The 15020-nt window shown below is 39.0% G+C and overlaps 2 protein-coding genes and 1 long non-coding RNA gene across 3 annotated transcripts; 1 reads left to right on the top strand and 2 right to left on the bottom strand.

The window, feature by feature from the left end:
• Positions 1 to 213: 213 nt before the first annotated feature.
• On the bottom strand, positions 214 to 3858 carry LOC111959162 (RNA-binding protein 8A-like). The gene is given in 7 exon segments (XM_023980635.1): positions 214 to 763; positions 1041 to 1132; positions 1135 to 1182; positions 2324 to 2460; positions 2677 to 2754; positions 2888 to 2947; positions 3751 to 3858. Coding segments are annotated over 7 exon segments (531 nt in total). The 5' UTR covers positions 3818 to 3858; the 3' UTR covers positions 214 to 714.
• Positions 3859 to 6191: 2333 nt separating this feature from the next.
• LOC111959197 (type-4 ice-structuring protein LS-12) lies at positions 6192 to 7977 on the top strand. Its single transcript, XM_023980684.2, has 4 exons — positions 6192 to 6385; positions 6725 to 6793; positions 7108 to 7225; positions 7565 to 7977. The coding sequence occupies exons 2-4, from the start codon at positions 6748 to 6750 to the stop codon at positions 7836 to 7838; spliced, it is 438 nt and encodes a 145-aa protein (XP_023836452.1). The 5' UTR covers positions 6192 to 6385; positions 6725 to 6747; the 3' UTR covers positions 7839 to 7977.
• Positions 7978 to 9000: 1023 nt separating this feature from the next.
• LOC111959124 (uncharacterized) lies at positions 9001 to 13412 on the bottom strand. Its single transcript, XR_002876619.1, has 4 exons — positions 13086 to 13412; positions 11159 to 11211; positions 10110 to 10236; positions 9001 to 9249 (listed from the first exon to the last, which is right to left on the bottom strand). It is a non-coding gene; the product is annotated as an uncharacterized lncRNA (long non-coding RNA).
• Positions 13413 to 15020: the final 1608 nt, after the last annotated feature.

Here is a 15020-nt window from a genome sequence, read left to right on the forward strand (position 1 = left end):
AGAAAAATACTCACCAACAGGGATGTAAACAAATTTGTGCATAACATTTGAGAGAAATACATTGTGCAAATGGACAGTTTCTGGGATCTTTAAATTCAGATCATGAACCAACACTTTACATGTTGCGTTTATACTTTTGTTCAGTGTATACAAATATATAGAAAATAAAACATTTGTAACATCCTAACAAAACAATGACCATGGCACACACGATTCACCAWTTTTTTTTATTCCCATGTAATACARAAGGCCACACAAATGCCCAGAGCATCTTACGGCTAAGTCCATCATGAAAACCAAGGATCCTATGGTTCTAACAATGAACTTAGCCTTAAGAAGCTTTTGGGAAACATGGCCCAGAACATAACCAAATTAAACCTTGAAAAAGAATCAAGGGATCCATAAGAAAACACATACCACTACTTTAAAACAGTTTGTTGTTGATGCAAACAAAGTTTCACTGATCAGTGTATTTGGTGTTCTTTATTTCAGTAAAAAAAAAAAAGGCAACCCTGCCATTTTGCTGGAACTACTAATAATTTTGTCTCTAAAGCACACTTGTCAGGGCCATTTGCAATTAAACAGTTGATTACCATAGAGACATCGGTAAAGTTAACGCTATTACAGAATGCAAATGTAATTTAAAAAAAGAACCCTTTCAAGAGCAGATGACAACAGTCCTTGCTCAGAATTAGGGCTGCGCTATGTGGGAAATCAACGCCGTCTCCTGTCTGGACTCCTGCTGCGTCTACGTCCACCACTCCTGTGGGGAACAGAGGGAGGGTTAACTCAACAAAATCATTTACAACACTTGAAATCAGTCATTTCTCTTTTCCCCCATTCAAGTCATGCCTCTGCACCCATTCTGTTCCCCTCTTCATATTAGACCCAAACAAGTCCCATCTTACCCGTAAAATGTGAAATGGAGATATTCCAAGTTAAACTCTGGGGTTTTGCCCACTTGTTTCAAGTGTTCTCACAGCTCCAAACCCCTACAGTTACCCTCCACAGCAGATTACTGCTCACTCTACGACACTCACCTCCTCTTGCTCTTGGGTGGTCCTCTGACGAAGCCCCAGTCCACACTGATAGGCTGGCCCATCATGTCCTGGCCATTCAACGCCTTCACAGATGGCTTGCCTGGGCTTCTTTGTACGTCTCATACTCCACCAGCGCATAACCCTGTGAAAAGGATTGATGAGCAAATACACGAGTCAGTGATGAGTCAAATAATAGCCATAATATTACAACGATAGGGCTTCCCCTTCTTGTCGTAACGGTCGCAGGTCAATACGAGACCTCTGAACCCAGACTAAAAAGCACAGGATAACATACCGCAATACAGACATGGTAGGTGTCGCTGTATTCCTAATTATCCCATAACGTAAAATGGCAGATTGGTGTGATCGAAATGCAGCTAGTTCTTAATTAAACAGGCTTTTGCGTCGCCGTGCTAGGTAGCTAATGCTAAAGCAGCCCATTGGATTCCCTGAACGTGTCATGCTTTGACGTTGAGATGAGCAGCTGCAGGAAGTGTTGCCCTGCTATAGTCCAACCACACTACTTAGTAACCAGTTAATGATTGTACAGATATTGTTGGAATGCTAATTTCAGTGGTGGAAAAACACTCAATTGTCATACTTGGGTAAAAGTAAAAATACCTTATTAGAAAGTGACTCAAGTAAAAAAAAAAAAAAGTTATTGTTTTAAAATGTACAGTGGTGGGGAGAAAATGGTACTCAATTGTCATACATAGGGTCAAAGTAAATGCTATACATCAAATTCCTTACCAAGCAAACAAGCTGCACAATTATTTCGTTTTTTGCAGACAGTCAGGGGCACACTCCAACACTCAGACTTCATTTACAGATGCAGTATTTGTGTTTAGTGAGGTCGCCAGTAGGGATGACAACGCGTTATTATTGATAGCTGCGTGAATTGGACCATAAATATGTCCCACTTGAGCATTCAAAATGAAACAAATACTTTTTGGTGTCAGGAAAAATGGGAGTAAAAAGTACATATTTTCTTTAAGAATGTAGTGGAATAAAAGTTGTCAAAAATATAAATAGACAACCCCAAAAAATATTTTACACCACAGCATCATTTTTATGTCTGCTCAGCTGTAAAGTCACAAAAAGCCCATTGTCATTGGTCCATGTCCAGTGTATTGTTGCCACCTTGTGGCTTAAAAGAGCATTGCACAACAGATTACACAATTATGAAATGTACAATATTAGCCAGGCAAATGATTCCTGTCAACTGGCCAAACAACAAATCCGAATTTAAAATGTGCTGTGTAGATATGGGAATTCGGCCTAACCTTGAGGTAACCTGTTCTTCGGTCCAGGTTCAGATGTAGGTTCTTGATCTCTCCAAACTCCGCAAACTTGTCGTGGATGTCCTCCTCAGTGGCCTCTTCATGTACCCCAGTCACGAAAAGGATCCAACCCTCCACAGCTGAGGGAATCAAAAGACAAACATGTCCGTGTTAAATAACTGCCTCTATGGTGAACTAGGGCTACCACCTGCTATAACACAATATTTAAATTAAACTCGTATTGTTATGAGCATTTTAAAACTTGGAACGATGTACAAAATCAACCCCCCCCCCCCCCCCCCATTCAGAAGTGACTGACAAAAGAATGTCCACCCTAAATTCATCATGACACTTACATCTCTGAGGACCTGGCTCGTCTCCATCCTGCTCCACTGTATCATAGTCCTCTCTCACTCTGGACCTCGCTCCCTCCTCTAGCACAGCAGAGAACAAAAGAAATCATGCATGCCACCCCAAACATACAAGTGTACACTGTCATACACTATTGAAAAATTGGAGAAGCAGAATACAGCCAGGTTAGGAGTCAGAACTGCAGTGGTAACTCACCTGAACCAAAACCTCTTCCCTTTCTCCTCTTTGCCTTCTCCTTTAACTTGTGGATGCTGTCTGGGGAATAAAGACATTATAGACACACATTAGTGAACTGAAAGTTAACTACTGACTTAGCTAGAGTATACCTAACTAATGAATAGAACAACGCGTTTTTAAGACAGCACAGTAACTAACTCGACAGAAACAATATCTAATAACTAGGTTAGTTGACAAGTTATTACCTTGACCTCACAGTTGACAAACAAATTAATTAGCTAGCTTGGTGTAGTAGTTGTGACCAATCTAGCTTACTTACAAGTTGAAAGGGTGTTAGCTAACATTAACGTTAGTTATCATACGTTAATTTTAGATTGGTGTGACGTTAACTAGTAAATTAGCTAAGCTAGTTTAGCTAACGTTCAGTAGCTCACACGCTACTCGCCATCGGGTTACAATAGTCGACAGAAGAAATGCTGATTATGTAGTTGGTGAGTTATTAACACTGATCTCCCAGTTTCCAAACAAATTAACTGCCTACCTAGCTACCACTTGTGTTAGCCAGATAGCTTGCTAATGCGTTAGCGCAACCTACTCGCCATCTTTTAACAATGCCAAACAAACATTTATTGCAGTAACTGGAATGGCAACTGTACACATTCGCTAGCTAACACCTATTTTTCAAACGAAATATGCACAATTCAAAAAGATATTAGCCAACCAGCATGTTTGAATGGTTGCAACTAGGCCCAACAGTCATCACGCATCCACGATTTATAGATACTATTCACGCAGTTAGTCGAAAACTCCCCAAATACGCTCTATTAGCGAGTCCATAGCAAGCACAAAAAAACACAGAACTACTGTTTCATAAATTTTACCATCACCATCCTCATCCATAGCAAAATCCTCGCCTCCCGCTTCGTGAAGATCTAGTACGTCCGCCATGTTGTTAGCCACTGTTTTTGCGCTGATGCGCGTGAACGTTGATGATATCCGGGAAGTATCGCTGACTGGGGTGTCTTCATTAGTCGGATTCCGAGTTCAAAATGTTTCGTCTGTTGCTAAACGTTTTGCAACGGAAATGAGAGTTTCTATATGGAAAATGCAGGTTGGTCCGGTTCTGTTTGTTCTGTTTGTTTCCCTTTGGTTTCTAGAGTAAACAGTAAACGGTTTCTGTTAACGGAATCTGACTAATGAATACACCCCTGTTATCAGAGACGCTATAGAAAGCGTATCAATATTATCCCTTATATTATAACTAGAAATGTGAAATAAATGAATACATGAGTATGGGCGTGTATTGTTTTCATCGAATTATTTGTGTCAGTTAGTTTCAATTTATTAGTTGAATTTCACATATTTAAATGGCAGGTAGCCTAGCGGTTAAGAGTATTGGGCCAGTAAACGAGCTGACTAGCTGAACACATTTCGATGTGCTCTTGAGCAAGGCACTTAACCCCAATTGCTCCTGTAAGTCGCACTGTGTAAAAGCATCTGCTGAATGACTTCAATGTAAATTATTTGAGCAGGGACAGCACACAGCACAGCACAATGGGAAAAGGTCATCATAAAAATTCATACATCACATAACCTTGTGATGTTAGGTTACTTGGCTAGAGGGGAGTTATGCTGACTGCGTCCACGATCCACCAAGCTGCCAGATGCCTAGAGAGAGTGATCTTCCTCGACAAAATAGGCTGCCTTTCTGTAAAAAAGTTGCTGAAAGTACCAATCTCAGCACAATCTTTTCCCATTCACTGTGGTGAATCATAGACTCCATACAAAGAAAGATGCAGAGATGGGAAAATAATGAAAGAACTTGGAAATACAAAAAGTACTTTATCCACGAATCAGAGGATGGTGATATTTATGAGAAATTGCTAAGTCAACATCTAGGGCACATGTCACATTGGGATCTCTGGTCCAGCCAATCTAATTTGCTGAGATAATTACATTCATAGGAGAGATGCAAAATAATGAATGAAGTCATATTACATATTTTCTCTCTTAATGATGGGTCTTTCTATATTAATTAATGCAATGTGCAATTTATTTACAGTATGTCAGAGGATCATTCTTGCTGTATGTATGAATGATAATATGTATCATCATTACTTTAGATTACCCAGTAGAGAAAAAAAATCCAACAGTACAGAAAAAACTGAACATTGACCACATTAAACTATATAGCATGCGACATGCCAGTATCTATGTTCTCAATCTACAAACTGAATAGGAAATATCTGCTGACTCTAACTGATCGTAACCAAACCATAAAACAATGCAATTACCATTAATTTCACATTATTACTGAAATAGATGTCTTCAGCAATAACAAGTTCATATACAAGCAATGTATCTACCATTCCCCTGATGTGATGGGTTTATCTGAGGCCCTCTGTGTTTCTGCCTGATACTGTAACAGTAGTAATGTGCAGTGAGGCAATGGCTGATGGAACGTCCGACCTGGAAAGTAGAAAAGGTGTTGTCAGTCGTGTTACCATCAGTCTTTTTCTAATGTGTGTTTAATGGCTGTGTAATCAATTCAAATTGAAGTCAGTGTTGTTGTCTGTGTCACACTGCTTTGCTTTATCTTGGCCAGGTCGCAGTTGTAAATGAGAACTTGTTCTCAACTAGCCTACCTGGTTAAATAAAGGTTAAATAAAATAAAWTTTTAAATTTTAAAAATTCAGGAAGTGATTTGAATTTAAAATCCCCAAAACTTTTGACATAAACAGCATCCCCTTTTCAGTTTATTGAGAACTCATTGACACCAGATGCCCTTTTTCAATTGTTGTGAATTGGAATTTCAGTTTACTGGTATCAGCCAGACTAGAACTTACAGCCTTCAATTCGAATGGACGCCAACCCTGGTTAGCACGCACACTACCAAGCTTTTCTCATTTGTGTTGCTGAGAGTTACTTCCCCAAAATTGACGTTATTTTTCTATAAAAATGCTAGCTCTGCCAATCATTTAGAAAATGAGTTAATAAAACCCCAAAACATTGGAAACAAATGAGGGAAAACTAAATTATGCAACTTCCTACTGCCATATATTTTAACCCAAATGAAAAGAGGAGGGTAACCTAAAATGCATACCCAAATAGTAAAACAAATTGGCATTGAATTTTTATTTGGACAAAACATTCTTCAAGAAAGAATGAATCTATTAGTGATTGCATTAAGCCTACACAATGAAGGGATGACGGGATAGGTTGGCTTGAATGGCACTTTTTGATTCAACCAGTAATACGTGTTTTAACTGTGGTGCAAGCACCTTATCGCGAACCCGATCAATACACACACTTGGACTTTGTGTCATTATTGGGACAGGCAACACATCAAGGTTCATCAGCCAACGCTACACATTTGCACATTCTACCTCAGGTCACTCCCTTACATGTTGTAGCCAATAAGATTTGGGTCAGGCCCCTTTTGTCCAGCAGGAGCTATAAAACCCCTTGGCCTCAGACACAAGGTACCGTTAGGTCCAAGAACCCCCAGAAGTAAAGGTAAGTCTTCCATGGTTTTCTCTGTCTGATTCCAATGTCTCAGTATATTGGTTTAACACTTAAAGTTTAGCCTCATATTTATTGTGTGTCTTTTTGTTTGTGTTGTGGCCTCAAGAGAGATACATCAAAGTACTGTAAAGTTTTCATTATGACTACATGGTTAATTATGATGCCAATTTCTACTGCGATCTTAATGTGGTCAGAGTTTCATCACATTTACCTGGTTTCACCTAGGATAAGTGCAACTTCTGAAAGTGAACAGAATATCTTTGAGTGTCAATCGTCATGTAGTGTACGATGTTGCATCTGTTGTCCTAATCCTCGTCTCCTCTCCTGTAGATCCACCTTGCCCATCAGCAATCATGAAATTCTCTCTCATCGCCGCCCTTGTTGTTGTGCTGGCCATTGGTAAGAATTCATTACATAAATTGTTCCGCAACAAAGAAAAATATTTATGACTTTCTATCTTATCTGCATATATACTTAATACTACTCATGAATAGTAATTGAGTAACACATAACTGATAAACAAGGTAATTCAGAGGATAAATATTTATTTGAAAATCAAGCCCTTTACTCCTCTGCTAATCTGTAACCTCTTTAATCATAACTACATCCATCCTTTTTTTCAGACTGAATTAATACTGTGCATTATAAACACAATACTGTGTGTGTAGTGAGTGTGTGTAACTAAGTGTGTTTTCTGTGTGTGTGTATGACAGGCTGTGAGTCCGGTTCCCTGGTGAAGCGTGACATCCCTGCTGAGATCGAGACTCTCAAAAAGTACTTCCAGGACGCCATTGAGACAGTGAAGTCTCATGAGCTGATCAGCCAGGCTCAGTATGTCACTGACCACCACACTCTTCCAATATAATATAAAATAATAGAATACTTCTCTTGAGGGGAAATTGTATTGCAGATCAACAAAATAAGTACCATCAACTCTGTATGGAGTTGAATCTCTTCACGTTTAAGATATGAAGTCATTCTAAATAGAACACTCATTCAAATTGTTACTATTCATTTTATTTATTCGTAACATTGTACTTGACAGGGATATTACATCTTAAACATGTCTGTTTTCACATCAGTACCATACAGTCGGCTTTAAAGCTAGCTTGCTCCCTGAGCCTACAGCTGTTGGAAAACGTCTCTCTAAGTGTGTCTCTCTACCCATAGGGGTTACCTGGAGGAGGGTAAGACTCAGATCACACCTCTGACCGACAAGATCCAGGAGCATGCTGAGAAGATCCAGGAGCAGATGAAGCCCTTCGTCAGTGACATCGAGAAGCAGGTGCGTCCCATGGCTGATAACCTGCAGGCCCAGCTCATGCCTCTGGTCGACAAGATGCAGGCCCAGTTCAAGCCTCTGGCTGATGACTTGCAGGCCCAGATGGAGCAGCTCTTCCAGACCGTGGTTGACCAAACCAAGGCTCTCCTCCCCCCCCAGTAAAGCTAACGTTACATCCCCATAGAAAGGAAAAACCATCTCCACTCTGTCTGTTTCACCTGTGTCAAGTCCAGCTCACTCCTTCTCTTGACATCATCTTGAAATTATGCTGAAATTTCACCAATAAAGGGCTTGAAAGGTGGCCATTTTGTCTGTGATTATTTTCTCTAACTCACATGGGCACATTGCAGATGAAAGGAATACACTGTGTACTGCTGTGTAATTTATTGAAGGTTAAAGGTCAAATTATGGGGTTGAAATTAGATACATTTCTGGGCGGAATTTGATGGGAAGTGCTTATTGAAGTGCAATATTTAATATTTGTTTTGATATACTGATTTTTGGGCCACTCTATCATATAGCCTATAAGCAGAGTTGGGTAGCTTACTTACTAAATATAATCCGTTACAGTTACTAGTTACCTGTCCAAAATTGTAATCAGTAATTTTGGATTACCCATACTCAGTAATGTAATCTTATTAATTTCAGTTACTTTTAGATTACTTTCCCCTTAAGAGGCATTAGAAGACAAAAAGGATCCATCAAACGCATTCGGTGTGTCATCGTAGTGGTCTCTAATTTGTGGTCAGACTCGCTCAGGTGGAACAAACTAAATTTGCCCTTTTTTTCAAGGCTGAATTGAATGTCATTGAGAAAAGGAAAAGTGTTATAATGTATTTTGTCGCAAGCAAGTAATCCAAGGAGTAATCATCTAGTTTTTCAAAGTATCTGTAACCTGATTACACAATTTTAGCTGGAACTACTTTTTTGTAATCAGATTACATGTACATGATTACATGCAATCAGTTTCTCCCCAACCTTGCCTAGGAGCCCTAGTTGTTAATATTCTTAAATAGTCGTTTGTATTGGATGGAGTTTAGCATCAGCTAAATTTAGATTGTTATATTAAGATATATTCATGTCATTGACTGTAACCTTGTCCTACTACACACACTCATTAATGCATAGAATAGAATGTCCAAAAGATGACAATGAAAATCTGATCTGACTGACTAGATAAGTGGTGAAGTAGTATTGCTTGTCCTTTGTCTTGATGATACCTTAGTTCTGTTGAATTGCCTGGGCAATAGAGACATGCGGGGACTACAAAGTGCATAGAAAAAGAAAAGGTTACACAAACTCAGAAAAAGGCACTAACATACAGTCACGGTTACACATTTAATAGGCTATAACTGATTTACACTGTGGACAGGGACTTGAGCCAAGCCCCTCGATGTCGCGGAAACCATCATCTATGATCTGATCCATGCACTCACGGCAGAAGTGGTGTCCGCAGGGATGGCGCCAAAGTCTCCAGTGTTGGATGAGACCGCAACGCTGACAGCCGCGCAGCACAGTTGTGTATCCGAGAAGCCTGACATGAGTGACTTCCAAGGAATAGCCTACCACGTAACTGAAGGGGGTCAAAATAATAATATATTTTTGTTTTATAGTGCAATTCATAGGCCTAATCATCATCACGACATCACCATTACATTCTTAAACTCTAATCCCACAGAGCTCGACAGTTTGTTGTCCTAAAAAAACAGAAATTATTTACATCTGGTTCGTTCAGCCATTACTATGGGAAAAATTTATGGGGAAAGAATAGGGTTTTGGAATAAATGCCGAAAATAAGGTCTGTGGTTAAAACAGGCTTATGAGGATTTTATACGTTTTGTTTTATGAGGTATCAGTCAGTTATCATGAACTTTATGAATTGCAAATCCTTTATGTGCATTGTGTTTTTTGAAGTTACATAAATGCTTAAAAATTCACAAAAAGTGATGTTAGCTGATTAAGATGACCTCATGGAACAAAACTGTATAAGATCTCCTCAGCCTGTGTTTACCACAGATCTTATTTTCGGTGTTTATCCAAAAACCCTACAAAAACTCCATTCATTTTCCCATAGGCTTTGTTCAACGAACCATGGCAGAGTTAATGCCTACAAAAAGACGTCATCACTGTTGCTTTCTATATCACCACCACCACCTTCCTCTTCATCATCATCGTCTTAGTAAAAAAATGCTGTTCCTTTCAACCAATCAGCGTGCCGGAATGGACATTTGGGACGCTGATCCCTCCCACTTCAAGTAGACTAGACACTAGACTAGAGTGTTGTCCGTGCATCCGTAATGTAAGTTTATGGTTTCATATTCATCAACATTGATATAATAGCCTAAATAAAAATGCATTGCAGTTTTAGACGGAAAGTTTATTGAAGTTTTGACAGACCTAAGTTTACCTAATTAAAATTTGGTGTAGGCCTACCTGTCTTTCGAATGTTGTCCTCTCAACTGGCAGCACGGGAAGATGGAAAACATCTCTCTCAAAAATCTCTGCAGTCCCTTCCATACCCTCATTGCTTTGGGAAGTCAATGGAAAAGGGTGAATGGGTCTGAAAATGATCGAGACAAAGAGTTAAGGAATGAGGTAGTGGTGTTTGTTCAGCTTCCCAGATATTGTAACTTGAATTTAGGCCTGCCTACTTACAGATATCTCCATTTTAAATAGCAAAAAAAAAAAACGACAGTACATCATAATGAAGAGATGGTTGCAATCTGGAGAAAGTTGTACATCCTTTAAAAATAAGTATTAAATAAGTGTTGATATGGGACCTGCATATTAGGGTTTTTTGTCTCAAAGCAATGAGGTAGACCATGACTTGTTGTCAATTTTGACACATAACAACAAAATCACTAGTCTTCCACACAGCTATGGACCCTTAAGATGAAAGGCTGCATGCTTTATTGGTTTTAGAAGATGAAACTCACTTAGAGACACATCGTGTGTGCTGTAGCAACCCAAAGAATCAAATAATCATTCATCAAGTCAATGTTGAGTCTGATTTGGGAAAGAATAATGTGTGTACTTCATCTCCTTATAGTCTCATTATTAGCATGATGGCAGTGCATCTAAGTGTAAACAATAAGTAGGCCTATGCCCCCCTTGAATACACTATGCTCAGTAATTTGATAGCATGATCTCATCTAGCTTCACTTTACTGTACTCTTGCCTATTCAGTTGCCAGGCTACAAGATGTACTCAAGGTGGCCTCCTTTAGCTAATGTTTAAAGGACTGAAGCATATTTTCCGGGAGCCTCAGTCTCCTTCCAGCTGCACTAATCTCTATACATCACAACAACCTTCAGACCTTCAGGCTGAAGGCTAAAGGCATTTGAACGAGGTAATGCCAGTTCTAGGTGACCTTCTCCTTGTAATAGAAGATTTAATGAAGACAACTTATCAAGTGCCCTTACTTGCAATCAAAGAAGCACATGACAGAAAGTAAAAATAGAAATCACATTTAAGTTTTATACCTCTGCTCATTTTGATACGGCCAGATGTCTTGTCAGTTCTGCAACGTTGCCTCCTTGAAGTGAACATAAAATAAAATATATGAACCATTTAAACCTAATTCAAATCTTGACTATGGGGTAACCAGGGATTGCCTCTAAGCTGTTTGTATAACATATTTCCACCATCTGTCTGTCTGACTTCTGTACTCATAACAAACGTATCAGTCAATATCAGATATTAAATGATCTAGCGACCACTGTTACGAAGCAGCAGCAGCAGTACAGATGTTTATCAGACCATTAACTAATGACTGCATGTCTCATCGTGGTGCATTACATCATTTTTCATAAACTCACCGAACATTTTACAACTGCTTAATACATTTGGTAACACAGGCTTCATATCAGAGGGTTATGAAGGCGTATGAGGGACATGAGGCTTAACAGATGCTATTTCCATAGTGTTAAAGAGACAGTTGGTGGTGGTGCCTTGTTCTACAGCCTCTCAGACCCTGGGGTGGTAGTGGAAGGACAAGGCCAGGGTGATGTAGATGGGCACACCTGCTGGTTGGAGAGCCAGTGATAAGCCCCAGCGATAACTGGGTATCAGGGCACACTGTGTGCCACAAAGGTTGGCACATGCAGTTACTGCCATGTAGTTAGGCATAGAGAGAACCCCTAAAGATAAGCTGTGTCTTTGAGGTTCCCTTTGAATTTATCTGTTTCAATAACGTGTGCATAAAGTTGGATTTGATTTGTATTAATGAGCTCCAATTAACTTTTTTATACTGGAAATATAGACATGAATAGCTTAACAAAAGCAAATGGTCATGTTTGTGCATGATGTGATGATTAATCCATTTATTTGACTATGTTCTGTCAATTATTAATAACTCTTAGGATCACAACAACATGTCTTTTCTTCCCTTAACTCTTGTTGTTGCCCACTGAATATTTGGAACATCAAGGTATTGTGTAGTATGTACATATTGTATTATTCCAAAGGTTTTTTCTCTGTTACTGTAGGCTGGTGAGTGATTTGGAAAAAGACTCCTTGCGGTGCAAAATTAATTTCTAGAATGTCGAGGGTATTTGTAATCACGCAGCTGACCAAATTACACAATATTTACATTCTGGGTTAACCAAGATAAATGTTTTTGGCATCTGAAGTCTGTTTGTGAGGCATGACATATTGTGTGACATTTGTAGCTGGCATGTGGCCGTTATGTTACTGTTTGGACTCCAATAACACATGTATTGATATTTACACATTAAACACATGTAGTTAATGCCTAAAAACTATTTTAGCTATTTCAAAGTTATTGCCTATTATTTACTGGCATAGGCTGTAATCTAATGCATATTCTCCTCTGCATATTAAAGGCTATACTGCATGTGCATTATATTTATAGGGGTTTCCATCATATGTACAGGTCCTGGCATGGTTAGTTGAGTAACTCGATTGTCACGGACATGACAGGAAAAACAGTTACAGTCAATGTTGTACAATGTTGCGCAGTTTGAGCCTGTATAACAAAAATAAATAGATTGGTATAATTTCACTACACAAGGAGTGTTGTGTGTGTGTGTGTGTGTGTGTGTGCGTGTGCCTTTGATAACATGCTCTGTGTGTCTATAGTCTTTAGGAAAAGATTACATCTTTTAATTTTATGCCCATGATGTCCATGCACTCTTCCTTTAATCAAAGGAGAGCTAGTTAGACATGCAGATTTGTATCTAACAAATCCAATGAGTAGATATAATGCACTGGCTCAGAGACAAACCATAATTGACTTTGATTATGCAGATAAAAAAGAGCAGGTTAACATGATCAAATGTACCATTTAAAATCATGACATGTCAAGATCATAAATCATACATACATCCGTATGCACCCACATAATGACAGGACTACATTCTGCCCATTAGCAAAATGGAAGGTACTCACCATGTTTCAATTTAGGCACCTAGAAGGGTCATCCAGACGGGCTTGATCTGCGTGTGGAAAACAGCGAACCCTGACAGAAAAGAAACTGTGGCCTATTAAGGGAACCTGAAAAGCACTTAAGAATTGGACAAAAATTTGAGAAAAGAGAGGAAAATAAGAAAGCACCACATGGAAGCCACACTTCAAGATGGTTTTGGGCTGTAAAAAGTGGGGGCCAATCCAATATCTACAGTTCCAAACGCCTTGTCTTTAAGAAGAGTGCTATATGCTTTGGTCTCTAAGGAGTAAGGACACAGAGTGTCTCAATGGGCAGTGGGGAATACTGGTGGATATGTTTTTGCTGGCATGGGTTATGTTTTTTACTCAAAGCTGACAGACAGACAACCCCCATGCACACAGGTGCTAGCCTATTCAAGGGAATTGTGTAAAAATGACATCACTGAAAATATGCTCTGAAAGCCTTTCAACATAAAAGTCCTTCCTTCCACTTTGAGTTGCTCTAGAGTACATTATTTTCTCCCTTTCTTTCTTTCTTTCTTTCTTTCTTTCTTTCTTTCTTTCTTTCTTTCTTTCTTTCTTTCTTTCTTTCTTTCTTTCTTTCTTTCTTTCTTTCTTGTGTCCTTACATAATAATGTAATGCAATACTATACAGTACACATGTAGCAGCATTATATATTTTCACACATATATAGTCACCGTGCAAAAAAGCAGAATATTTGTATTCACAATAGTTGCCATTTTCTGTCAATTTCTTCAGAAACAAATGACCAAATGAAAGATATTTTTCCCAATTGTCTGATCCTCCTGTTTTTCTTCTATCTCTCCAATGCTGAAATACCACTTTGTGAAATTACAGTACAATTTTGAAAAGTAGACGCAGGCAGTCAGCAATATAGAAATAGAATGAATAGAACGAGGTTGGAAGCTCTAAACCTGGTAAACTCAAGGGTACACTCGCAATGGCTGCCTGGTATTGTGATGCAATCATTTCCATCGTAATTTGTAATGTTCTATGAACTGATGCTGGATTGCCATAGTAATCTAGAATGTTCCTTTAAATTATGCTAACTGATGAGGCTCATGCAATGGAATGTATTTGTTGTAATGTCCGTTGAGTTGACTCAACAAATGACAGCATAGATTGAGAGGTACACTTCCTGTTTTTACTTCCTGGCATGGGTCTAGGTTGAAGATGACAAAAGTTAAGACAAGAGGGTTCTAATATTTATTTGCAACAATGGGGCCAGCTACTGTATGCTAGTAAACAACGGTTCTGGTAGCCTAGCGGTTAGAGCGTTTGGACCAGTAACAGAAAGGTCGCTGGTTTGCATTTCTTAGCCAACATGGTGAAAAATCTGTTAATGTGCCCTATTTAACCCAAGTTTGGTCCAGGTGTGCCATACTACTATGGCTAAAATTGTTTTAAAAAATATTTTAAAAAGTCATAACTTGTCCTAACCTTTTATATTAAACCTAGGCATGGGTATACTCAAAAGGGCTGCCAGTCCACCCGCTATTCCATAATTGACTTGAATAGGGATGTGTGTTCTGTTCATTCTATTTCTATGGTTGGCAATTCATGTGCATAGCCTCAGCAACAATGGAGTGCTGGCCTTGGTGATGGTTGCTAGGCAATGGAGGAAATACAATGGCCTCCTTGGAAACCAAAGGACCTTAAGTGGACTAAAAGGAATGAAATCACACAAAAAAAATTATTGATGAGGAAAACAGTAATGCTGTGCACCTTAGAGAAGACATAGAACAACATATTGCTGTGTTGTAGCACATGGGGAGACAGGAAATAGTACGTACCCCTGAAACGTACGTTGGACCTGAATTCTAGTTCCACGCAGAGCCTTATGGCTTTGGTTCCATGTTGGCTAGACGTATCAATAAATCAATCAATCAAACATACTAATCAATCTAATAATCATT

The sequence above is a fragment of the Salvelinus sp. IW2-2015 genome, linkage group LG35 (genome assembly GCF_002910315.2).
Source record: "Salvelinus sp. IW2-2015 linkage group LG35, ASM291031v2, whole genome shotgun sequence".
NCBI classification, from domain to species: Eukaryota; Metazoa; Chordata; class Actinopteri; order Salmoniformes; family Salmonidae; genus Salvelinus; species Salvelinus sp. IW2-2015.

Coding starts and splice junctions, on each gene's coding strand:
- LOC111959197 (XM_023980684.2), top strand. CDS start 6,748: ATGAAATTCTCTCTCATCGCCGCCCTTGTTGTTGTGCTGGCCATTG. Junction 6,794..7,107: donor TGTTGTTGTGCTGGCCATTG/GTAAGAATTCAT, acceptor TGTGTATGACAG/GCTGTGAGTCCGGTTCCCTG. Junction 7,226..7,564: donor GAGCTGATCAGCCAGGCTCA/GTATGTCACTGA, acceptor CTCTACCCATAG/GGGTTACCTGGAGGAGGGTA.